The following is a 27448-nucleotide window of genomic DNA, read 5'->3' as shown; positions in this document are numbered from 1 at the left end:
CAAATATGTAAGACTGCTTTCTTCCATTTGTGCAACATCTCTAAAGTTAGAAATATCCTGTCTCAGAGTGATGCTGAAAAACTAGTTCATGCATTTATTACTTCCAGGCTGGACGACTGTAATTCATTACTATCAGGATGTCCAAAAAAACTCACTGAAAAGCCTTCAACTGATCCAAAATGCTGCAGCAAGAGTCCTGACAGGGACTAGAAAGAGAGAGCAGATTTCTCCTGTTTTGGCTTCCCTTCATTGGCTTCCTGTTAAATCCAGAATTCAAAATCCTGCTCCTCACATACAAGGTCTTAAATAATCAGGCCCCATCTTATCTTAATGACCTTGTAGTACCATATCACCCTATTAGAGCACTTCGCTCTCGCTCTGCAGGCCTACTTGTTGTTCCTAGAGTATTTAAAAGTAGAATGGGAGGCAGAGCCTTCAGTTTTCAGGCCCCTCTTCTCTGCTGTGGTTTTTGAGTTTTGTAGAGTTTCTACTGCCTTTTCTTTTGTATTGTTCTTGTTTAAGTTTGGTTCTTGTTATTTTTAAGTCTTTTATTATTTAGCTCCATTTGTTATTATTCCTCCCCTGTGTTGTATTACTGTTCCATTATTGGAGTCTTGTGTTTTAAGTTTTAGTTTGGACCAGTTCATACTGTATTCGTAGTAAGTTCTTGCTTTATTAGTCATAGAAATTACCATTTGTTTCTCTATCAATTAGTTTAGTTCTTTCTTGTTTAGTACCTGTCAGCATTCTATCCCGTCTTCTATTCTATTGTATTCTTGTTTCAGTTATTTTATTGAAGTTTGCTTTTACTTAGTCGTTTCTCTCTTGTCTGTTGTGTTTAGTTTTACTTCCTCCTTCTGTGTCATTGATTAGATTCACCTCTACCTTGCCTTTGTCTTTGTTCTTTGTCTGAGTATCTCTTATCATCCCCTGTCTATTCCTGCCCCTGTGTTTAGTGGATTTAGTTTTGACTTTTGTTTTGGGGGTCCCAAATCACAACGCGTGAAATATATGTGGAAAAAAAACAAACTCATATGATTCTGGAGAGTTTTATAAACACAACTTCCTTTCTTTGTCTGAACAACTTCATGGGCTCCTAAAATGTGGGATAAAATAATAGGGATTCAGGTTTAAAATATAATAAATTATTTGTACAACACTGAACATCTTTCCTTTGTGTCTCATGACTTGAATGAGCCTGTGCTATTTTCTTGCTGTACCTTGATGCTTGTGAGTTCTTTTATTCAGGCACATAGAAAAAACCAACAGTGACTGAAAAGTATTGATTTTTCCTGCACTGCCCTGTGCCGTTCGTAGATTAAGAAATGCCAATACAAGTATTCCACTCCGACTCTCTGGTTCATGTCAAGTTCACTTGTCATTTTCGATAATTCTGACAAGCTCAAGATGCTTAACCATGATGTAGTTAGCAATGCTGGGTGGCCCTGAGGGTTTCTGATTGAATTAGCTGTCTGTGTTCTGCCATTTGGTACTAGTCTGAAGAATCCCCAACACTGAGATGGGAGAGACACCCCTTGAACCAAAATGTACTAATTTATAGTACTCACTGAGATGCAGTAACCAGTGTTTTCACTGCCCAGTAGTTGGGCAGTGGCTCAGTTTAAAAATCAACTGAGCCAAAGCTAACCAAACAAATGACATGGTTATCCACAGCATATCCCTGCAGAAAAAACCCACGGTAGCATTGATGATGGTTCTTTTCCATTGAGATGTCTTTATGTTAAGTTATGGTAATTTGTATGCACAATAACTAGACCCCCAAACAAAGGAAGGTGCATGGAAAACTTTCATCATATCATTTACACCAAATGTCTGTCAAAAACAAATGTACAACAGATTTTTATGAATCTGGGAATAGTACTTTCCAGATTTGTGTATACTCCTCCTTTAAGACTTTTGAGATCTGTTTTATTTGAAGATATTTGCTGGTAAGTTGTCTTCTGGAGTTACTTTTTTGCAAATTGTTGGTTATTACGTTCTCGTGTTTGTACATAAAGGAATGTGATTGCCAGTATATGTATGCATTCATATCTGAGATAGCTATCAGTAGAAAGAGAAAGAGGAGGGAGAGATTAAGCGACTTTGTGTGCTAATCCCTGTGAAATCATTGCCCCAGGGGTATAAGGTGGGGAGATAGGAGAGTGCTCCACTGATCAGAGAGGCTGTGGCTCACTGTGTGAAGCTGTCTGTATCCTCAGTAATCTCTCCCCAAGCCACAGAGAAGACTGCTTGAATGATAGGCAGCTTCCCTGTCTGCAAAACCAGACTTCTGCCTCTAAAACTGTTCATTACAGCCAGGACTGTGAAGACTACAGCGGAGTTAGGGAGGTGAGGGCTGAGGTGACGCATTAAGGAGAAATTTGATTTGGCTGTGAAATAACCAGGGATAACAAAAATATGGTTTTGTTGGTTTCGTACAACGGATTGGAGATACTATGACCATGCATACATGAGGCAAATAATGTTGATTGTAGTCTGCATGTCTGTGGGTCTAAAAGGGCAAATTTAAAACCAGTATTGATGAAATCATTATTAGACTTCTTGGTTAGAAAATCTCCAGGTGAGCTGGAGTATTCCTGGTCAGCAGTGGTGAGTACCTGCCAACAGCAGTCAGAGAAGGCCTGAAACAGGTAACCTGGTCTTGGATGTTGAGGTAACTGTTGGAATAAATTTCATTCACATCAAAAACTGGTCATTTGTTAAATTCTCCAATGCCAGGGTATTCATAAAAGGTAGCAAGCTGCAATTTGAAATTCAACTTGTTGTTTGACAGCTTTAGCCACTAAAAGTATTTTAATGTTCTATTTTGTAAGATTTGTAAGAACAAAATGTCAAAAAAGAATAATAGTAAATTTTTAACCATACTATAAAAAAATAGCAACCTTGGCATGTTATTACCTTTTTATTTTTAGGTACAAGTATTTAAGTTAGATTTGGTTAGCTTAACTTAATTTAACTTAGGTTAGCACGCAGCCAGGCCGTGACCTCAGATAATTTATAACTTAACATTAAGATGCAACAGAAACAATTCTGCAAAGCTGTATTTTTAAAAGTAGAAACAGGACTATTGTGTTAGCAATGCCACATGTCCACTTTATTTATTGTTATTTGATTAGCTATTCACAAGCTACGTTGTCCAAGCTCGAGTCCTCTACCAGAGGCCTGGGAGCTTGAGGGTCCTGCAGTATCTTAGCTGTTCCCAGGACTGCGCTCTTCTGGACAGAGATCTCCGATGTTGTTCCCGGTATCTGCTGGAGCCACTCGCCTAGCTTGGGAGTCACCGCACCTAGTGCTCCGATTACCACGGGGACCACCGTCACCTTCACCCTCCACATTTTCTCGCGCTCTTCTCTGAGCCCTTGGTATTTCTCGAGCTTCTCGTGTTCCTTCTTTCTGATGTTGCTGTCGTTGGGAACCGCTTCATCTATCACTACGGCCTCTAGTGTTGTCCGCCACATCCCCATTGACTTCCTGATGAAGGCTCTTAGGGTCCTGGTGCTCTTGCATAGATCTAGGAATTCCAGGATCCAGGTGTGGGACGTTTAGTCATAGGCCTTCTTGTAATCAATCCAGGCAGTGCACAGGTTGGTCAGTCTGGTCTTGCAGTCTCGGCTGACTGCTCGGTCTGCCAGTAGCTGGTGTTTTGTGCCTCTGGTATTCTTGCCCATCCCTTTCTGTGCCCCGCCCATGTATTGACCCCTGTGCCTGTTCATCTTAGCCGCTATGATGCCTGACAGGAGCTTCCACGTGGTACTGAGGCAGGTTATTGGTCGGTAGTTGGATGAGGACCGGTTCCTTCTGGGGGTCCTTGGTTAGCTATTCTGGGTGTCTCTTGTCAACTAGCGGCTGGTTCATGTGTGCTACCAGGAACTTGTGGAGTGCAGTCAGCTTCTTTAGCCAGTAGGCATGAACCATGTCAGGGCCTGTCCAACTGGACAGCACCAGGGGACCCTTTCTTGAATATCTGCCACTGTGATGTTTACTGGACCCTGTTCAGGGAGGTTGCTGTGGTCTGCTCCTAGATCCACTAGCCACTGAGCATTGCCGTTTTGGGTTGCATCCTTCTCCCATATGCTCTTCCAGTATTGCTCTGTCTCCAGCCTTGGTGGTGCTGTTCTCATATTGTTTCCCCTGCCACTGAGAGTACACCTTGGCTGGTTCTGTGGAGAACAGCTTATTCTCCTGCCTTCAATCCCTCTGGTGTACCTCTTCAAGCGGCACGCCAAGACTGTGAGTCTCGCCTGGCAGTTTCAGGTATGGAAAGCTTGCTGTATTTCTTAGGCACCTTCTTCATTGCACCTTTCTGCAGCTCCAATAGTTGGCTAGTAGCCAAGCATCTCCCTGATCACTGCTGCCGTTGTGTAGATCAGCTTGTTCATCTTGGTAATGGTGACGGTGGGTATCGTCCATATGTAACACTAATGAAGCTCTATTGAATTAATACATGTCAGGTATTAAGCAGAATATTGGGCTATTGTTAATCAGAAGATTTAAAAACGGCCACTGGAGCTGATTGTCAGTAATTAATAAATACACATAACACAAAATGCTTTTGCATGTACCATGTATTTCAACAAAACCAAAGGAAACTAACAAAGAAAAGGGAAAACTTCAATAATCATTCCTGCTGCAGCGGTGCAATTAATCAAAAAACCCAATTGGGGTGTATAAAGACAATTAAATAATCCTGTAGCTTATATCAAGCAATATAGATTCTCAAATCAACAAAAATGTTCCCCTATAAATAACACACATCAACATCAAAAGCACAGGTCCACACAGAAGAGGGAAAAGTCCATGAATTTTATCTGAGTGTCCATGAGAGATATCCAAGCGCTATTGTCCATAAACGGGGGAATGGTGTGTATGAATGTGGAAATCAGTGTAATTGAAAAATGGTTTCAGAGAAGAGCACAGAGCATCGTCTTTGATAACTTCCTACCAGACCAGTGGAAGTGGAAGCTTCAATGCAGAACGACTTCTGCTCCTTGCCGTTCATTGGCTGGCCATCCTTTTTTTATACCCAAAAAGGGTCACCTGGCCTGCATTAAATAAACATGGCCAATAAGAAATCACAAGAATATGAAAATATCAGCCAGTTGAGCTAAATACATTAAGTTATTCTTGTTCCTGTGTACACAATTTATAGATAGATAAATAATTAAATAAACAGTATATTTAAAGTATATTTTATCAATAAGAATTTAACAAAAAATAGTTCAACTGCTATATACAGATTGTATAGCTTCAAAACATTTGTTATCCAACAAATAGACAACAATCCTTCAAATTGTTTGGACCGGCAGCAGCCAATTAGCATCAGCTGCTAGCATCACAAACAGTCAATTAAAAGTTCAAACTCACCAGTGTATGACAACACTATATGGCTCTTGCTCACAGTAGTCGGTGTCTAAGACACATAAGGTTATAGTTGGTGTTTAAAAAAAGATGCATTAAAAAACGGAAAAATCCATCCATCCATCCATCTTCATCCGCTTTGTCCGGGGCCGGGTCGTGGGGGCAGCAGCCTAAGCAAAGAGGCCCAGACCTCCCTCTCCCCAGCCACCTCCTCCAGCTTATCCGGGGGAATACCAAGGCGTTCCCAGGCCAGCCGAGAGATATAATCTCTCCAGCGTGTCCTGGGTCTGCCCCGGGGCCTCCTCCCAGTGGGACATGCCTGGAACACCTCACCCAGGAGGCGCCCAGGGGGCATCCTTGTCAGATGCCCGAACCACCTCAGCTGGCTCCTTTCGATGTGGAGCAGCAGCTGCTCTACTCTGAGCTCCTCCCGGATGGCCGAACTTCTCACCCTATCTCTAAGGGAGAGGCCAGCCACCCTTCGGAGGAAGCTCATTTCTGCCGTTTGTATCCGCGATCTCGTTCTTTCGGTCACTACCCACAGCTCGTGGCCATAGGTGAGGGTAGGGACGTAGATCGACCGGTAAATTGAGAGCTTCGCTTTTACACTCAGCTCCCTCTTCACCACGACGGACCGGTGCAGCGTCCTGCATTACTGCAGCTGCAGCCCCAATCCGTCTGTCGATCTCCGGCTCCCTTCTCCCATCACTCGCGAACAAGACCCCGAGATATTTGAACTCCTCCACTTGGGGCAGGAACTCATCCCCGACCCGGAGTGGGCACTCCACCCTTTTACGGCTGAGAACCATGGCCTCAGATTTGGAGGTGCTGATCCTCATTCCCGCTGCTTCACACTCGGCTGCGAACTGTTCCAGTGCGAGCTGGAGGCCCTCACCCGATGAAGCCAACAGAACCACATCATCTGGAAAAATCAGAGATGAGATTCTGAGGCCACCAAAGCGAAAGCCCTCCGCCACTTGGCTGCGCCTAGAAATCCTGTCCATAAAAATTATGAACAGAACCGGAGACAAAGGGCAGCCCTGGCGGAGCCCATCACCCACCGGGAACGAGTCCGACTTATTGCCGGCAATGCGAACCAAGCTCTTGCAACGGTTGTATAGGGATCGAATGGCCCGTAGCAATGGGCCAGACACCCCATATTCCCGCAACACCTCCCACAGGACACCCCGAGGGACACGGTCGAATGCCTTCTCCAAGTCCACAAAACACATGTAGACTGGTTGGGCAAACTCCCATGCACCCTCAAGTATCCTGGAGAGGATAAAGAGCTGGTCCAGTGTTCCGCGACCAGGACGAAAACCGCATTGTTCCTCCTGTATCCGAGGTTCGACTAACGGACGAACTCTCCTTTCCAGCACCCTGGCATAGACTTTCCCAGGGAGGCTGAGGAGTGTGATCCCCCTGTAGTTGGAACACACCCTCCGGTCCCCCTTCTTAAAGATGGGAACGACCATCCCGGTCTGCCAGTCCACAGGTACTGCCCCTGATCTCCACGCAACATTGCAGAGGCGTGTCAACCAGGACAGCCCTACAACGTCCAGAGCCTTCAGGAACTCGGGGCAGACCTCATCAACACCAGGGGCTCTGCCACCAAGGAGTTGTTTAACTGCCTCAGTGACCTCGCCCCCGGAAATTGGCGGGTCATTCCCCTCATCCCCAGACTCTGCTTCCTCCTCGGAAGACGTGTCAGTGGGATTAAGGAGGTCCTCGAAGTATTCCTTCCACCGCCTGACAATTTTCTCAGTCGACGTCAGCAGCGCTCCGCCAGCACTATACACAGTGCAGGTAGAGCACCGCTTTCCCCTCCTGAGACGTCTGACGGTTTGCCAGAATCTCTTCGAGGCAGTCCGAAAGTCTTTTTCCATGGCCTCTCCGAACTCCTCCCACACCCGAGTTTTTGCTTCAGCCACTGCCCGAGCCGCATTCCGCTTGGCCTGTCGATACCTGTCGGCTGCCTCCGGAGTCCCACAGGCTAGCCAAGCCCGATAGGACTCCTTCTTCAGCCTGGTGGCTCCCTTCACCTCTGGTGTCCACCATTTGGTTCGGGGATTACCACCACGGCAGGCACCAACCACCTTTCGGCCGCAGCCCAATGCAGCAGCTTCGGCAATGGAGACGCTGAACATGGTCCATTCGGACTCAATGTCCCCAGTCTCCCTCGGAATGCTGTTGAAGCTCTGCCAGAGGTGTGCGTTGAAGATCTCGCGGACTGGGGCCTCTGCTAGACGTTCCCAGCACACCCTCACTACGCGTTTAGGTGCACCAGGTCTGTCCAGCGTCCTCCCCCGCCACCTGATCCAACTCACCACCAGGTGGTGATCAGTTGACAGCTCAGCCCCTCTCTTTACCCGAGTGTCCAGAACATATGGTCGCAGGTCTGCTGATACGATTACAAAATCGATCATCGACCTACGGCCTAGAGCGTCCTGGTGCCACGTGCACTTATGGACACTCTTATGTTCGAACAGGGTGTTCGTTATGGCCAAACTGTGATTAACACAGAAGTCCAATAACAAAGCACCGCTCGGGTTCAGATCAGAGAGGCCGTTCCTCCCAATCACGCCCCTCCAGGTCTCGCTGTCGTTACCCACGTGAGCATTGAAGTCTCCCAGCAGGACAACAGAGTCTCCAGGTGGAGCACCCTCCAGCACCCCCCCCCAGGGACTCTAAGAAGGCTGGGTACTCTGAACTGCCACTCGGCGCATAAGCGCAGATGACAGTCAGGACCCGTTCCCCGACCCTAAGGCGCAGGGAACAAACCCTCTCGTCCACCAGGAAAAACCCCAACGTACCGGCAGCAAGCCGAGGGGATATTAGGATACCCACCCCAGCCCGCCGCCTCTCACCAGGGGCAACTCCAGACTGAGACAGAGTCCAGCCCCTCTCCAGGAGACTGGTTCCAGAGCCCAAGCCATGCGTAGAGGTGAGCCCGACTATATCTAGCCGGTACCTCTCAACCTCACGCACTAACTCAGGCTCCTTCCCCACCAGAGAGGTGACATTCCATGTCCCTATTGCCAGTCTTGGCAGCCGGGGGTCAGTCCGCCAGGGCCTCCACTCCTGGCCGCCACCCGGCACACAATGCACCCGACCCCTATGGCGCCTCCTGCGGGTGGTGGGCCTGCGGGAGGATGGGCCCATGTCTCCTCTTCGGGCCTGTGCCCGGCCGGGCCCCATGGACTAAGGCCCGGCCACCAGACGCTCGCCCTCGGGCACCCTCCCCGGGCCTGGCTCCAGGGCGGGGCCCCGGTAACCCTATCCCGGGCAGGGTAAACTGTTCCCTCGGTGTCCTTTTCATAAGGGTCTAAAAAACGGAAAAAGCAAGTGTTAATTGATTTTTACCCACTATTCAGTGAATCTTGAGTGTTCTTTCTATCACTATCCTGGTTGTAACAAACTGGCTCAAAGAATGAGACAAAGAGAGAGAGTCAAAGTGTCTATTAAAATAATAAAATCTAATGATTTATTTACTGGCCATTAAAAAGAATTCAGGTCTATTGACATTTCCATGTGTATGCACACAGCAAATAAATTTTTTTACAACTTTAAGTAACCTGCAGTAACATAATATACAGTGTTGGGAAGGTTACTTTTAAATGTATTCCATTACAGAATACAGAATACATGCCCCAAAATGTATTCTGTAATGTATTCCGTTACGTTACTCAATGAGAGTAACGTATTCTGAATACTTTGGATTACTTAATATATTATCATGCTTTTTACAACTACGTGAATGTACCATTGCTGTGATTTATTACTGTTACTGAAGGTCCGCGGCTCCGAACCGTAGTAAAGGGACCTCTGGCTAATACGTCGGTTCTGTGTCGGGCTCGTAGCCGAAAACTAGCTTTACTTTGTTGTCTGGGTCAACTTTGCTAGTGAGAGACAGAGAGAGGCGTTGAAAGGCTGCTCCAACAGAACTTATTGTTTCGGAGGAAAACACGAACACGGTGTACAGTCGAGTCTTAATAGCTTACTTACAGCTGGACTCGTCAGGCTCTCTGTTTGGCTGCAGTGGTTATTATTATATTTACATGCTTCCAGCTCCCGTTTCTGCTCGATGACAGCTCGTACTTTTCCACTCGCCTTTTTCTCCCACCTCGCGCTCACAGACCCATAACGTGTATGGCAGTCCATTCTCCCTGCAGCAGGGACTACACTTCCCATGAGGCTACATTCTTTAGAGCCTTTTCAAGCTTATTCTCTTGCTGGTCGTGCGATCGAACATTGCAGCCGACCACACAGCAAATACGAACCATGGCTGTTGTGTGTGCCTTCGCTCCTTTTTCGCTTGCGCTTTGTTTAGACCCTCAAAATGGCGGCTCGGGCCAAAATCCTTTCCACGCCCACCCCCGTGACATCACGCTCCAAAGCCCTATACCTGTAGCATTCTGCCTATTAGCTTAGCACAACAACAAAAAGGCGCTCTCTCACCCAGGAAACACGCAGAGAGAGAGCGTCACCCTGTAACCATGGCAACCGTAACCGTGCCACCTGGAACAACAGAACGTAGCTGTCAAACAAAACCCAAACAGTCCTGACCCGCCACAAAATGAAACAGGAAATAACCGCCGTGTAATCCATTTATTTCAACAAAGTAACTGTATTCTGAATACCACCTTTTTAAACGGTAACTGTAACGGAATACAGTTACTCATATTTTGTATTTTAAATACGTAACGGCAGTACATGTATTCCGTTACTCCCCAACACTTTATATATATAATATATATACTGGAAACAAAACTTTTTTCTGTGAATATCTTGGAATCCCCTTGGCAGAGCTGAAAACACAATATCAGGGCTATGGGTTTTATGGACAAATTAGTACATTTATTGATTTTTTTTCTGAAATGAGAGCTTCTTCTTTTTGAACATCTTTTAAATGTTTTTAAATCACATGCAAAGGTGATCAATGCCAAGAGAATGAATAGAGTTTATTTCTATACTATAGCACTATGTCCCTTTATTTTACAAAAATAACTTTATAAAACTGTTAAAGAACCAATTGTTGACCGTAATAGATCAATTTCCGCAGAAAGGTTTGGTTCTATCACAGTTTGAAACGTTGCTGTCATGATAGCTAAAACCACAGCTATCATGAGACATGAGCCAAGTAAATATGGACCTGTCAAAACAACATCTAAAACCTTTTCTTATAGGACAGTGGATGTAGTAAATGAAAAATTAATAGTGTTTTGCTCGCCATTAAAATACACAAAAGTAAACTAAAAACAGATTAAAACATTAACAATTTTGTAAGAAAGCCTTTGCTGTAGGGCTAAATGAGAAAATTGTCTTAGATGGATTCGATTGCATTGTGACACAGAAAATACGCTCATACACATGCATATGGTGACAAGCAGATACACACATGCCCTCACAAATTGGAAATGAAAATGATCCATCAGCCAGGGTTTGGGAGACAGAAAAGTAAACAATTTAGGCAGTCACATTAAGACACTTAGAAGTGTAATTACTGCTCCTCCATCGACCCAGATTTCCAGCAGGGGACCCATTGCTGAATGTACTTAGGTTGTTAGGAGTAAATGAGCTCTCTTTATTGCAGTCTCGTTTCTAATGGGTCTCTCTTCTGCACCTCTGGCCAGCGGTACACATCTTTAACCACGCACAATCAGCCCTCACAGTCATTGTTTATAACCTATTGTCTTGTACAGAGCAAACAGTAATGTGCATTTAACTTGAAATACCCTGTCAGGGGAGCCTTGTGCTTACTTTAAGTCCAGTGTGAAGGTTGAACTGTGTTTGGTTGACAAATATTGTGGAGAATGCCATAAAATATTGCAAGAAGTAATTTTTCCCAGAGGAGAGATCCTATTGGTAGTGCTATTTCCTGAGTCTCTTAGTGCTACCAACAGCTTAAGAAATTGTTCAGGAAAACACTGAAGCATTTTTTAGACGACATTTGATCATCAAAGTAATGACGTACTATCTACAAAGTAATCAGTCTTTCAGTCTCCAGTTGATCTTTCTGAGTTAAGTTCAATAACTTCCTCTAAATCATCACCATCTCTATTAAACCCCATCCCTGGAAGACTACTCAAAAAAAGTCCTGCCATTAATTAATGTTTCGATATTAAATGTGATCCATCTGTTTCTATTAGTGGGCTAAATACCGTGGGCCTTTAAGGTGGCAGTAATGAAACCTTAAAAAGCCATCACTTGACCCAGCTGACTTCCTAAAAGAGAAATTGTAAAACATCCAACTGATCATCTGCAGAGGAGTTTCAGTCGGGATTCAGAATTTAGTACTGAAGCAACATTAGTGAAGGTTTTTTAATTATAGGTACTGTGCTACAGTGGTTTGAATTATATTTGTCTAATAGACTCCAGTTGGTTCATGTTTTTGGGGAATCGTCTTCACACACTAAGCTTAATCACAGAGTTCCTTGCTAGGATCATTTCTATTGATATTATACAGCGTTCTCCAAAACAGTATTATTAGATGGGATAGTATACATTTTCCTTGCTATGTCAATGATTCCAGGCTGTATCTGTCTATGAAGCCAGGTGACACATACTACTTAGTTAAACTGCAGGAATCTCTGAAAGACACAAGGACCTGGATAGGCTCTAATCTCCTGGCCTAAAAGTCTTAGAAACGTAGTGTTTAACCAGATAACTACTCTGGAAGGCAATACAGTAAAAATGTGCGTAATCTTGGAGCCATTCTTGACAAGGATAGTGCACATAATCAATAAATACTGTGCAATTGTGAAGAAAAACATTCCTAAAAATCTTAAAATTACAAAATTAGAAACAGGTCAAAGCGGGAGACATGAAAAACATACTTATGTTCTAAGTTGGATAACAGAGTTGGGTGGGAGTTTCTTAGATTCTTTTTTTTTTTGCCGCCTGTCCCGTTTGGTTCTTTTGCCGTCAGAATTATTGTCTGAAGGCCAAGAAAGATGCCCAGCCGATTTACTTTACCGAGTGCACCATCCCGGCCTTGCCGTATTGGTCCATTTGATTGACCTTTGTTTTTATTGTTTATTTATTTTATTTTCAGTTCTTACATACGGGACAGACATGACTGGGGGAAAGGAACGGGAGAAAGAAGTAGAGGGAGGGAAAGAAAAACACCTGGATCGAGCAAAAATACAAAAGGAAATGGGAAAGGTGAAAACTAAACTATAACCTAAACTGGGTGAACTAGGACTAGACACAAGAACCTGTAAAAATGAACATGGTGTCATGGACCCAGTGTTTTGAGCTTTAGTCTATTTTGATGTTTATTGTTTGTTTAGGTTCATTAAGTTATTCTAGCTCATTTGTTATTATATTACCCTTGTGTTAAGTCTCCCTTGCCCTTCATGTGTTTATGTCTGTGTGTCTTATGTTGTCAAGTTCATGTTGTCGTTTCTGTCATCTTCCCCTGTACTCGGTCTCCCTGGTTCGTGCGCCTACCCGTTATGTGTCATGTCTGTGTGGCTCTTGTTGTCTAGTTCGTTTCATGTCTATGTCTCCGTGTTTCCTGTTTTATTTTGAAAGAGTCTGTTCTTTGTTCACTGCATTTAGTTTACTCTTTTCTGTGCATCATTATGTATATCCAAGTCAGCTGTTTCCTCATGTGTCTCCACTTCCCATGATCACCTCATGTGTGTATTTAAGTCCCCTGTTTTCTGAATGTCATTGTCAGGTTGTCTGTTATCCCACCATTGTCATTGTTATAGTCTTAGTCATAGAACGTCATAGTGTTTGTTTCTTAGTGTTTTTTAGTTTGCTTAGGGTTCCATGTTTAACTCCTGCTATCATCCAAATAAAGGATCGCTTTCTGTTTAAACCTGCAACTCCTCGTCCACATCTGCTTTTGGGTCCTGTTTCAAAAAACACAGCGGCGCACCCCGCCGTGACACATGGAAGAAACTGAGACTCGATTGTCTCATTATGAGCATGCCCCGACATCGTCAGGCATGCATACAAGCATGTGGGAGCCACACAAACTACCATTGTGAGTTGCTTGAAACATATTTCAGCAAAATGCTGCATCACTTTTTTCGGGGTGTCTTCAGTGGCCCGTCCAGAATGTTTCCATACAGTGGCCACTAAAAAGAATCTCCAATTTTATTATGCTGTTGTCAAATAAAGGGTTACTTGAAAAATGTGGCAAAAAAGAGAGAAGGAAAAGAATTGTCTAGTTAATTTCCTGCTATTAAAGTTGATATCACTGAAAATAGGTACATATGAAAACCAAATAAGATGTTTAAATCCATAATAAACAGTCATGTTAGAATTATTGCATACATAGGACAGTGCTGCCAGAGGAGCCCAGAAAAATTTGGTTTCCTTGTTTTTGACTCATAATTTTGTACTTTGTTTTAGTTTAATAAAGCCATCTTTTAGTTTATCTCTTCTGTTCCAAGTCTTGCATTTGGTTCCAACTCTGTCAGCCACACAGCCAGCTTTGGCATCTGGTGTGTTTTCAAGTGTTGCTTAAATTTTTGGAGCAGCGTATACTTCCTGTTATTGGCCAAGTTTCTGTTGTAACCTCTGTGAGGCTGCATTGATACATTTTTCTGTGGCAGTTTGACATTAGTTCATTTTTGCTCTCTTTCATAAAAAAATTTCTGATGTGTGCATCAAGAAATGTTTCGGGACTGGACCCGAGCTTCTCTGTTTTTATCAGATGAACAAAATAAACACAATCAGTCATCAGAACACAGACGTCCTGAACTTCATAGCACATGATACATGAAGTAAACACAAACCATGTAAAAGGAAATATAAAGTATTCCAACTCTTGATTACTTCTAATAGTCATGTAACTAGAAGTCATTTTGTTGGCACATTTGCCACAACACCGCTCTTCTTGGACCGCACAAATCATCCATCCATCCGTCTTATTCCACTTATCTGGGACTGGGCCCAGGTCGCGGGGGCAGCGGCCTAAACAGAGGAGCCCTGACCTCCCCCTCCCCAGCCACCTCCTCCAGCTTGAACACCAAGGGGTCCCCAGGCCAGCCGAGAGATATGTTTTCTCCAGCGTGGACAAATTATATAAAATCTATATGCACCAGATAACACTATACTGTGTGAGATTTCATCAAAACAATTCTAAAAATTGAACTTCCAGCCCTTTCCCCATCTGTGGATCCAACCACAACCATCTTCAAATTTATTTTGATCCCAACTGCAGACCTGTAAAGACTACCCTGACTCTGTCTTACTTAGTCACCACACTGCAGTCTTGACAGAATCTGCACGCAGACAGGCATACCAACAGCTGTTGTGGCTCAGGTGATAAAGTGCATTGTCTATCGATTGGAAGGTCATTACATTGAGACCCGACTGTCCAGTCCACAGGCAAAAGTATCCTAGGGCAAGATGCTGAATCCCAAATTGGTTTAGTTTCACTCCGTATCAGTTTGAAGCTCAACGGTATAATTTCATGTGCTGAAATCGTGCTTAGGCACGATTCATGAGTGGAAAATTAATTTCCTGCTTCATGCAGGTTCAATTAAATTAACAATAGATTAAGTGCAAATGTAACTAAATATAGCTGTGTGAACGGGTTTTGACCCATGGATGAATTGTGACTACCAAACTGACTAGTTCTCATAAGTACTTTATAAAATAAGGATTTCTTGTGGAGAAAAAAATAGGATTTGAAAGTAGTGCCTATACGTAATTCTGACACTGAAGCAGGTAAGTTCTCCAGTTTTCTCCTTGTTGGTTGTGCAGAAGCTAAAAACATCAGCTGCTGTATGCATGTTCCCTTGAGGCTGTCAGACTTTACTCTTCCTTATTAAATGATCAGCTACACTGCTTATAGTCACAGTAGAGTGAGTTTTGGCAACAGCCATGAACTGCGGAGCAGTGATGCCAAAAAGTGGCTTATCTTGATGGATGGGTTCATTATCACCTTCTAATTACAGGTGGATTGTCAAATGTATTCATTACTTGTGCTGACCGGGGTTGTGTGAATGTGTGTCCAGGAGTTAGTGTTACACCTGCTGAACTCCAAGGGGTCAACTCGTGTGTGTTGGGGAGGGGCTTGGGGTGGGACTGAGTTCCAGGGGGTTTTGTTTCAGCTTTGCTGTAGGCTCTGTGCAATATTCATGAGTTATGTGGGGATCAGTGTGCTGTGTGCTGTGTACCACTCAAACTGGTTCTGCCTCTGAAACTGCCTCACTTACTCTGTGATCTATCTATCTATCTATCTATCTATCTATCTATCCCTTGTAAATCAAGTAAAACTATACCAGCGAAGTGGAAAAATTGATTTTATCAGCATTTAGAACAAACGCCTTTTTTTCAACAATCTTGACTTATAAAACTATAAAGTTTAGAGATTTGCTGTAGATAAAAACAATGTTTAGAATTGCAGGTTTTTGTATTTATTATGGTTGCAAAAACACTAGAACATTTCCCATAATATGACTCAAAAGTATTTCTTTATAAGCACCACTGGTGACTATTTGTTACAGATATGGCCATGCCCTGCAGAGCCACAGATAACTTTGCTTGTTTATACAGGCTTCACAGGCTGCATGGTGCCTTTCATAATGACTGTAATGATGAAGATATGTGATATGAATAGATAGAATGTCCTTGTGTCAGATCTAGTTGAAACCTTGAGACTCGTTTTCTGCTCTTCATGGTTTTCTCTGGTATAGTATGGTGTCGGGTAGCAAATTAATGGTGTTAGTTTAGATGAATGAGTATCGTCTTTTGACACTTGATTTTAATAAGGCTTAAGCATCCAAATATGTATGTAATATTTCTGCTAGACAAAGATTTAGAAATGGGACAATTCTGGAATAAACCAGTTTGGCTGGTTTATTTAAACCAGTGGAAACCAGCAACTCAAAAAATAATTTCTTGCTGTTTGGACCTTTATGTTAAGGTGCAAGCACCAAAGGTAAGTGGACTCTAAAGCAGGACCAAGTTGAGACTAGAGAGTAGTGCAAATGTATTTACTTTCCACAAGAAGTAGAGAACTTGAAACACTGAATGGTTTGCACTGAGAAACTATGTGCCAGAGAACACAGGCACAAAGGGGAGAGCATAGATGGGTGAGCTTCAGAAGGCAGAACCTGAGCCTGGGATGGCGGTCCACTGGGAGAGAGGTGATGGGTGTTAAATCCCGAAAATGTACATGGGTAAAATAACAGTTCCAAGTGTTGTTAAGATTAATGTTCAGGTGTACTTGTGAATAGTGGTCCAGGAGGGGTGGACTGGTTTACTCACAGGAGATCGTAGGCAGGAGGGCAAGCAGGTGGTGGAGCGGAGGGTTTTCCAGGGGCGATTTTTAATGGAGAACCAGCTCAACAAAACAGATGAAGGAATACAAAGACAGAGATTGCTTAGGCCCACTGGGAGAGAATCTGAAACAGGGAGCAGAGAGGCCTCAGAAGACAGGAATATTTAGCACTGGGGGCCCTGACACCCAAAGTGCTTCAGACTACAAACTTTCACACAGAACCAGAACTAACCCAACCAGGAGATTTAAACATGAGACATTATTATGATGCAGTAGAACCAACCACAGCACCAGCATGAAAGATTTCCTCTGACACAACTCAAGCAAATATAACACAATATCACCATGTGCTGGTGTGGAACAGCTACAAGGCAGGAATAATACAATCACAGGAATCAATAACAAGAATGATATTGACAAAACTTATACACAAAAAATCCAAGAACTTTTTTACTAGAGCAACTGTAGAAACTGACATTCACTAATGTGAATGTCAGTTTCTTATCATCTCCACAAAACAGAGATGATACGAATTAGAGACATTTACAAGAAAATACACTTCTGGTTTTAGGTGATTGTTTCGGTGTTTGCCTGGTCTGTCAGTAGAACAGGTAGAGCCTGGTGGCCAGCAAAGAATATCACAGTAATTTAGTCTTAATTTGAAACCAAACACAGGCACAGGGAGAGTAATTATTAGATAGAATATACTGAGCTTAGTTCAGAAAGCAGCACTTCTTGTCTAATTAGCACATGATGCTATTTAAAATAAAATATTTACAGGACTGTGTAAAAGTCTTGAGCCACTTAACTTTGATCTATAAATCATTAAAACATCAAAAGGCACCTAACTAGGTGAATAAACTAGTGTTGTACCTACACCTACACACCTACACAAAACCAAGTCTATCTTTAGTCTGGTCGCAAAAACACAAAATCTGTTCTCATTTCTTTAGTTGAATTTACAAATTTCCAAAAATATCAAGGTTTGAGAGACATACAATTGTATCTTTGAACCAACGAGGTGATTCCCACAGAGCTATCAGCCGAAACATTTGTCAAACCTCAATGTGGTATGGGATTTGTCCTTAAAGAAATGTAAGAAAACTGCGTAAGTCCACGACAAAAGAAGTGTCTATAGCATATATATGTCTATAAACAGTATCTAAAAGTCATGTCCTTAGGAAATGGGGGTAAAATCCCAGCAAAGAGTCTCAATGGAAGAGAGAATTGAAATGAGGAGAAAAGGCTGAGCTATTTCTAACCACACACGTACTGGACTGCAACTTGTTTTAATCATTCATTAATCCAAAGTGGACATTTTGGGTTCAAATTATTGTTTATATGTACGGTCTAGGTTAGGGAAGAAGTACATCAGTGAGCGGTTTTAGCCATCTGTAAAACACACCTTAGGTGTCGTCATGGTTTTTTGGGGACCTTGTAAAGTTAAAGGTATTGGAACAGCTTCATTTTTCCAAACTACAGTGATCCCAAACACTGCAAGTGCAGTAAAAGCATACCTGCATAGAAAAACATACACATGGGAACACGATCAGTCATGGATTGGCCTCGTGAAAGCCTGTACCTAAACATTATTGACGTAGTGCATCTTAACAAAGATTGGAACAAAAGGCAGCCAACTCAAAAAAAAAAAAACCTATGAAATGCCCCTCATGAAGCCCAAAGAAGTACTTCTGTTCCTTTTTAGAAGACCTACCTGCAAACCTGAACGACCTTCAGGTACCATCTCAAGCTACCAGTAAGAACAGCAGACAATAACAAAATGCACAAATGGAGAAAAAGGAAGAATTGGTTAGAGCAAAGGTGTGTGCCAATCATCTGAAAAACGATTCACGGTCAACTCTCCAGTGGTCACGATGGTTTTTGTTTCCTAACTGAAGTTTATCTCTCTTTGTGTTTGTGATCAGCAGCTGTTCCCTTAATGTTGTTTTGAGGATTTGTATATAAGATTTCCCCCTCATGCATATTCCTAAATGTGCGAGAGGGCAAATAATTTATGTTGATTGATTCTCTCATTCATATGATTTCATGTTTGAAAACAGATAAAGATTCATCTGCCTGGAAGATCAACAGTCAGATGAATCATGTTGTTGTCAATAACAGATCATAAGAAACTGATGCTGTGTGAAAATGCTATACAAAGAACACTTTAAATAAGGAAGATTCTCGAAATAATAAATCTGTTCCCTCAGCATGTAAGCCTGTAGGCTTAAATGTGTTCTACTTGATTCATTTCTTGGAATGGCAGCTGCACTGTAGCCAAAATAAATAAGAGTATTTAGAAGAACTCTCAGTAAAGTGGTTCAAATTATTATGCTAAAGTTTATTCATTTTTTTATTTTATTTTTTGCTTTAATCTGCTATTTTAAAATTAAGTCAAAGCAACTTAAATCTGTATTCTGGGTCTTACTGAAACTCATGTTTTAGAATGCAGCCTTTTAATTATTCAGATATCAAATGCTACCAACATTGTGTATATATGTTCAGTATATCAATATAACAACAAAGTCAGCAGTTTTCTAAAATGTTGCAAATCACAGGTCACAGTTTAGTTTATAAGCCCTTTATATTTTTTATTAATGCGCACAACTGTGAATATGCTTATTGTTGTCAGTGAAAAACATGGTTTTCATGTAAAACAAGAACGCTTACTATTAACAAAATAGAGTATTGTTTTTAATTCAAAAATAAAAGATAAATAAAATGACGATAAAGTTCTTATCACTAATCAAATAAATAATATGACCTCACGACTGATCCCATGGTCCAACTTTCACCAACAGTGAGCGTCGTGCGTAAAAAGCAATATGCCCATCACAGCCAGAGAGATGTGAGTGCTGATACTGTATAATGACTAATAACAATAATAACAATAACAATAATACAATTGATAATAATAACGACAATAAAAAAAAACCTCGTTTCAAATTTTAGGGACAGCTGCGTGGGTCTTCTTTCCCAACTGAAGAAAGTATTATTTTCCCTGCGTTTCTTCACTTCGCCTTGTTCCGCGCTGCGGAGCTGCAGTGATGTCAGCCTGCCTGGGTGATTTGAAGGTCAGCCGCCTCGGAAGGGTTCATACAGAGTTCACCGGCATATATTAAGCATTTCAATCTTTCACTCTCTGTGGCAAAACTAGTTGGAAATGAGTTGCGCGGGGGGGTGGATAACCCATTCGTCATCGCAGAAGAAACGTGAGCTTTTAAACGCCGTCCGTGGTTCTTTTTTATTAACATTATTATTACAAGAGACAAATTCTCCTGTTCGCGCGTGTTTTACCACCGCTCCCAATGCGAGACGGGGCGATTTCCAAAAAACAGGTCGGATTATTGTTATTATTATGGAGTCTTCAGAGGTTCGCGGCAGGGCGGAGAGTAGACTCGGTGCAAGAAATGAGGATTTAGAAAAAGCGGCGGAGCGTTTCGGACTGAAATAATTAGTGATTCCAGTGCGGGACGAAGGAGAAGAAGAGGAACGAAATCCGCCGTGCCAAGGAGAGGGGGAGGGAGGGGGAGAGGAGTTCGACGGAGTTGCTTGCGCTTATGTCGGCGATTTTTATCCATCACACACAAGAGTAGTTGAACGAAGAACCTCTTATCATGTTTGACTGCATGGACATGCTCACCGTAAGTCCCGGACAGATGCTGGATTTCTACACCTCCAGCCCGTCCTCCTGCATGTTGCAAGAGAAGGCTCTGAAAGCATGCATCAGCGGACTGGCTCATAGAGAGTGGCAGCACCGCCGGAGCGCACACTGTAGGTCCAACTTCTCCACATTCTGTCGTATTCATGCTGTCGTTCTTGTGCTTATTGTTTCGCTTTGAGTCGCAGAGGTGAGCTTGAAATAATCATACAGGCGGAGTCCGGCATCTGTTCACAACAAGTTCTAATGAAAGGGCCTGCAGGTGGCAAGAGTGACAGTGGAAACACGATGGAACTGCTGGGTAATTATTTGAGAGTTTTACGCTGCCGCATAATTAAATCTTCCAAAAAAAAAAAAAAAACGTATTAAAGATTCAAAGGGAGACCATTTGTGGAGCATCTTTGGAGCAAAATCAAATGTTTAGATTATTAAAAGCAAAGAAAAAGTCTCCGAACGTCTCACGTGCTTCCCAGCAGAGCCGATCTACTGAATGAATGCTGATGGCTTCCAGCAGTTCAGTTCAGAGAGCAGCACCCTAGCTGGAGGAATGTAGACCGTAAACACGGGCGGTGTTTCCACACCTCCCTCCCCGGGCTGCACATGACAGGAGGGGGCGGCCTGGCAAACCGCGACTTACGTTCTCTGACACTAATGCAGATAAACGAGCGCGCGGACTTCATTGACTTTAGCGGCAGCTCGCTGCTGGAACACGAACTGACCAAAGCTAATGAATGATTTTGTGCTAGTTTTTATCCAGGAGACCAAGTGGACGCTTTAAGGGCACAGAGTGTTGCGTGTACTGTTGACATAAAGAATAAATGTAAGATTTAACAGTCCACAGTCAGGACTATATCGAGAATGAGCACTGTGTTAATTATTGTTATATGAATTATGACTCGTTATTTGTGGATCTGTTTAGATTTTTGTTACAAAACTAGCCTGCATGTTACCGCACGACATTCGAAACAGCCGATATAATATCACACTCACAACTGAGCCTGTTGTCATGAGGCAGTTGTCAGTGTTTGTTTATGGCTGACGCCCTGTTGCTGCTCTCTGATTTATCTTAATTTGTTAACGACCTCCTCATGTGTCACTGCTCAAAGGCAAAAACCCAGTGAGCAGAAAAGTTTCGGCTGAAGCCTTTAACGTGCAGCCGACTCCCACAGCGCTGTGCTGCGTGTCATTTACCTCAAATTTACATCTAGTTCTTATTTTCGTAATGACTGTATTTTCTGCTAACCTGTCAGAAACCTGTTCCTGGTGGTCAGGACTCTTTAAATGATCAGCATGCCAAAGAAAACTCGATTGTCTTTAAGAGCTATGCTTTTTCTCCTAAAATTTATATCCAGTTGACATAAATTTGTGGTTATCTACAAATTATTGCTCTAAATAAAATAACAATAATAAAAAAACAGCGAGCAGGCCGTTAAACTTGTTAAATATTTTCCCATTTAAAAATGTTTTCTATTACATTATGTGCTCAGTCAGAACTATGTAAACGTTTTAAATATGTATTTAAGATTAAATGAATTATTGTTTTTTATTTACAGGTATTCTGTATAGTTTTTCAATTATATGCTTTTTTATTTTTGTCCATTTATTTATTTAAGACACAAGCAAAACCAGAAAGCGATGATAGCATGGTGCTGTGAAAGGTTTACTCCAGCGGGTAAAGTGTCAGCATTAAGAATGTAAATGTAAAGACATTTCATTACTTAGAAAAATAATATTTTTTTTAAAAGGTAAATCTTAGTGTGTGTAGCAAGGAGCATTAGTCCCACGAGTTCTTGGATATGTCCATGTAAACTCGTCCTGTCAGCTTTGAACAAAAGGCCAACATGGACTGGATTTTATTCAGACTTCTGCCGTGTCCAAGTGTTTTTTCTTCCACTAAGTCCAAATGACTTTTTAAGCATTGGTCTATATTGATGCAGTTTTATATGATCTCTTAATTCGCAGTGAGCCTACTAATTAACAGATTGCGTAAATTTACTTTGTCTCACTGGCTTGCAGGGAGGATTTTCTCTGTCGTCAGAGCAGAGGCCTGCTCCAGTGCATATTTATTTCTTTATTTCATGTATCTACTATTTCCTATTCAGTTGTTCCCTTTTTGTTTGAAACAACAGTTTTTGCACTTGATTTACTTCAAATAGAAAAGTGAATGTTTTTTGTTTGTTATATTTTGCATTTCATAATTTATGGTTCTATGATTGAGTGAATTCACTCTTATGTTCCTCATTGACGATGCAAAATGTCCTTAATCTGTTATACGAACCCTCAAAATGAACTCAGTACTTTAATTAATAAGTTAATTAAGTAAATTAAATTAAGAATCGATTGATGAAAATAGTGTAGCTTGTGAATATTTTAATATTTGTAGGGCATGTAAAACTGCTGTTGGTGACTGGGCAATGTTTCTTTTATCAATAATTCTATTCTTGATAAAAGTTTGCAGATTAATTTTTAAAGTAAGGTAGAAATAAGGAAATGACTGGGAAAGCCTCCCCTGCCCCCATTTTTTAAATATGCCATTATTTTTGTGCAATCTCTCAATGTCAGATCTCAGTGATCTTGAAATAGCCACAATGCTAAAAATGAGGAACTCATGAGTAACGCTTTGGCCTGTGAAGCCCAGTGTGCAGGTGACAGGAGGCCTTCTAACTAACACATCCCAGTAAGCTACTGTTTAAATAAGACCTTGATTTGAAGAAGCATGTCTTGTGTTCACTGAAACATCGGTTTTATAGTTTGTTTTTCCAGGAAAATGCAAACCTCCTGAGTATTAATTAGCTGCAATGACAACAAAGCAACCATTAATGCATTTCCTCGTTCAGTTCAGATGTTAATTAAGAGTGAAAGAACCTCTTACACTGATGAAATGGGCTATCGAATGGCTACACATGATGTCAATAATCTGGAAACAAGCAGCTGAAATGTTATCATGAAAAGACAAAGCCAAAGAGACAGCCTGGTATGGATTGTAGATCTGACACATGCTATGAAATAATGAGTCTTTTGTCTTTAAGCCTTAGCATCTCTGATATGGACATGAAAGGCCACGACTTGCCACCAAACGAATTGACTGTGTGAAATGACAGGTGAACGGGGGGAAATAAAACGCTGTGTACAACAGTGAAATGATTAGGGTGGCATTAAGGCTGCCCTGGGCTCTGCTGACACTGTGTGTTGATGAAAATACCTGCCTTTAAATAAATATCATATATTAGCGAGCTCATAAATTATCATAGCTGCTGATACATGCAACTTTTAGATTTCATATTATAAAGAATGACTCATTTTCACACTTTCTATAGCTGATGTTGTAGTGGTAATTAAAAAATCCTAGATGTTATTACTTTTAAAAAAGGTTTATGATGCTGAAAATTAGATTTTTTTCACAGAATTTTTTTTAAATAGCCTGCCCTGAGCTTCATGTCATCTTTAAATGTATAAAATGGACAGTTTTGTTTGAAACTGCAATAAAAAATAAAGAAATAGGATAAAACAACAGAGTGAACAACGGGAAACCTCAATACAAACCAATAGGTAATAATTTTATCGGCTATGTTAAAAGATATGAGGAATTGTTTGTTGTGTCTTTTGCAGTCTTATTAGAGTTTTAGAGGAGTTTTCCCCGATTTGTCATTAATTACTTGACTATACATTAGAATTTCTCCTTCTGAAAGTATATTTGCAGAAGTGGAAAATATACATGTTTTAGGCTACTACAAAACACACTATATATGGACCTCTCCCATCCCAACAATGGCCTCTTCTCACTGTTGAAGTCTGGGAAATGCTTCCACTCTCTTAAGGCCAAAACAGAGAGAATGAGGACGAGCTTCTTCCCTCAGGCTATTCGGGTCTTGACCCAGGGATACTCTGAACTGTCATGCATCATGTCACTGCACACACACTGTTTATTTGCACACTTCTTATAATTTCTTTCTTAAATATTTTATTTGCATATTCTATTTTTTATCTTATAATTTAGCTTAGTTCTTAGGTTAAATTCCTAATTTATTCTTCAAATCTGTTAGACCTTTTTTTTTACTGTAAACTTTTAAAATGTAAATTTTGTAAATTTCTTTACTGTAGTTTAATGGTCGGATATTGTACAGCAATACCGTTTCACTACATGTTGTACTGTGTACGACAGAATTTGAATTTGAATGTATAAACCTGAAAATTACATTAAAATACATTATTGAAAATATACTGAAAGTTTTTCAGTCTGCTTTTAACACACCGTCACAGACCTTCTTATTAGGGTCCCAGTGATAGTTTCATAATTTTTCACGGTTGTGTGTTTATGTGATTTTTCATGATTTTTGATTTCCAAAAAAATAAACGTTGATTTTCTAATATAATCATACAGTTTTCTGAAGCTGACGGGCAAACAGTGAAATGTTTGGTTGTAAAGTAAAATAATTATTCTTTTATCAGAATGATTGCTGAATAACAATAACACACACACACACACACACACACACACACACACCACACACACACACACACACACACACAGACACACACTTCTGAGATATAGTAGCGGATATAAATCAGTTCAAGCTTGAATGAAATTAACAACAGAACAAACATTTTCACTCTTTATCTTTTCTGTTTTTTCATTATTTTGCATTTGGCTGGGGTCAGTGACCCTACGAGCAGCGCGAGGCAATAAATGAACCCTGCAGAGGTTCCACAGGTAGTCCAACGTGTCCAGGATGGCACATTAAGGCCACCTGTGTATGTGTCTTTAACTAAACAATCAGAAACAGACTCTATGAGGGTGGTCTGGTGGTCCTAACTCCTGTAGTGGGCTTTGTGCTCACTGCCTGGCACCATAGCCCAATTGGAATTTGCCATAGGATACCAAAACTGGGAGGTGTGAGACACAGACCTGTACAGGCTAGACCAGGGATGCCCAATCCCAGTCCTCGAGAGCTACCATCCTGCAGCTTTTAGATGCATCCTTGTTCCGTCACACCTGAATCAAATGAATGGCTTGTTATCAGGCCTTTGCCAAACTTGATGGCACGCTGAAGAGGTAATCCAATCATTTGATTCAGCAGCTGTGTTGGAGTAGGGATGCATCTAAAAGCTGCAGGACTCTTGAGGACTGGGATTGGGCACCCCTGGGCTGCCTTTAGGTACTGGGGTGAAATCCTTGGCTCTGCGGTCATACCCTACGCTTCCAAAATGGGTCCTGAAGTCTTCCTGATTCAAGACGATGCCTCATGTGGGGAGAGTATGCAGGCAGCTCCTGGAGGATGAAGGAACTGATACCACTGACCTGCCCCCACACTGACCTGACCTAAATCTGATAGAACAGATCGGAACATTGTTTTTCCGTCCATTTGATGCTGCCAGGTTACACCTCAGATTGTCCAGGAGCTCAGTAATGCCCTGGTCCAGATCTGGGAAGAGATCCCCATTATCCGTCATCTCATTAGGAGCATGCCCTGATGTTGTTGGGCAGACATACAAGCATGTGGAGGCCATACAAACTACTAAGTAAGAGTGGACAGAAGAGTGCAGAATGGACTAGTCTCTCACATCAGTTTTTGCCTTTGACTTTTGGTCTTTTGAATTCAGCACTCAAGGTTGATTTTTACTTCCATCAAAAGATGTGGCATTCTTTTGTTCCTAACACATTACTATGTAATGGTATCGATACCGTGCTCATATTAGCACAGACATCCAGCATAATCTTTTCCCATTGAGATCTGATGTTTTCACCCCCCCCACACACACACATATGTGTGTGTGTAAAATATGTAATATATTCCCTCATGCTACCAGTACTGACCAGTACTGACATCCATCCATCCTCTTCCACTTAACGTTGTCAGGGTTGCAGGAGGGCTGGAGCCTATCCCAGCTATCATAGGGCGAGAGGCAGGGTACCCCCTGGACAGGTCAACCAGTACTGACACTGACCCCTTAAATTAGCTTAAATGCTTTGAGTATTTTAAGCTCTTCTTAACCTTGCTCCCTCTGGCACACATTGGAAGGCCATGCAAAGCTGCTTCTGATGTGGTGCACACTTTGTGAAAACCTGAACAAAAACACACTCCCATACAGAGGAGTGTCAGTATTAAGAGTGAGCTTCCTTTCCACAGCCACTCAGGTTATGCCTACGTCTCCACATCAAAATCACCACAGCTTAACAAAAACCAAATACAGAAACATCTCTTTGTCAGGTTTAATTAAATCCTGTGATTTATGATAGTACCACTCAATTGATTTTTACTTAGGACATACATTTTTAGCACACCTTCCCTTCTGCAGCATAAAAGCAGCTTTGTCCTCCAAAGCTTCATTGCTGTTTGTAGCGACAGGCTTTGCTTCATATTCTTTGCCATGTGTCCGTTTTGTGGACCGTGTGGACAGAGTTTCACAGGCTACTTGTTTTCCATCCTAGAGAATTGGATATAAGGATGCAGAGGGCACAGAACGAATCTCCAGATTAAAACCTAAAAACCTTTGTGTATGGAATTGACATGCTCTCCCTGTAAATAGGTTTCCGTCCACAGTCCAAAGATAATCATGGTTAGGTGTGGTCATTCTAAACTGGCTGTAGTGTGCTGTGAAAATGAAAACACTGGAGAAAAAAATGGTTTCCTAAAAAAATAAAATGTAGCATTAAGGGTGAAATCTTTCATAAAATAAAGGATGTGCAAAGATTATTTGAATGGCAGAGATGTAGCACAGAGCCATGGCTCAACGTCTCACAGTGAAGCCATTTATAATTCTTAACTTGTTTGATCTGCTGCTCACAACAAACAAACACAAGCAGAATTTGTAGACTTTTAACTGCATTTTCATAAACTTTACAGCTTTTCCTACTGATAAAAACCTCCCTTATCGCCATTCATTAAACAATAAATATATGACAGAAAAGTTTCTTTTTTCACCTTCTGCTATAGAAATTTTAGTTTTTTCTTTTCAGTTTTTTTTTCTTTGTCACAGCAGCTTTTTCTTCATCATGTAGAAAAATAGTTTAATATATTAATATTAATATTATATAATTATATATTATGTATAAATGTATGTAAATATCCTTTACAGTGACACAAAGGGGAGTGTCACTGCTGCGGCCCACTAATATCAAAGTGGGCTGCATGTGGCCCGCCGTGTAAAATGAGTTTGAC

General features: G+C 41.7%; 1 protein-coding gene across 3 annotated transcripts in view; it reads left to right on the top strand.

Annotated features, from left to right (window-relative positions):
* LOC120715599 (retinoic acid receptor beta-like) overlaps positions 1-27448 on the top strand; it is a 301344-nt gene that overhangs the window by 149172 nt on the left and 124724 nt on the right. Inside the window, exon 1 of one of the 3 annotated variants that reach the window (XM_040002663.1) lies at positions 19698-20401. The exons of the other annotated variants lie outside the window; for them this stretch is intronic. Within the exon in view, the coding sequence (XP_039858597.1) occupies positions 20245-20401 (157 nt within the window). The 5' untranslated portion in view covers positions 19698-20244. Of the gene's footprint in view, positions 1-19697; positions 20402-27448 lie in introns of those variants that run through there. 3 annotated transcript variants of the gene reach the window in all.

This window comes from Simochromis diagramma, unplaced genomic scaffold, assembly GCF_900408965.1.
Source record: "Simochromis diagramma unplaced genomic scaffold, fSimDia1.1 OVJJ01000449.1, whole genome shotgun sequence".
Taxonomy (NCBI): domain Eukaryota; kingdom Metazoa; phylum Chordata; class Actinopteri; order Cichliformes; family Cichlidae; genus Simochromis; species Simochromis diagramma.
This window is presented reverse-complemented; position numbering and strand designations above follow the sequence as displayed.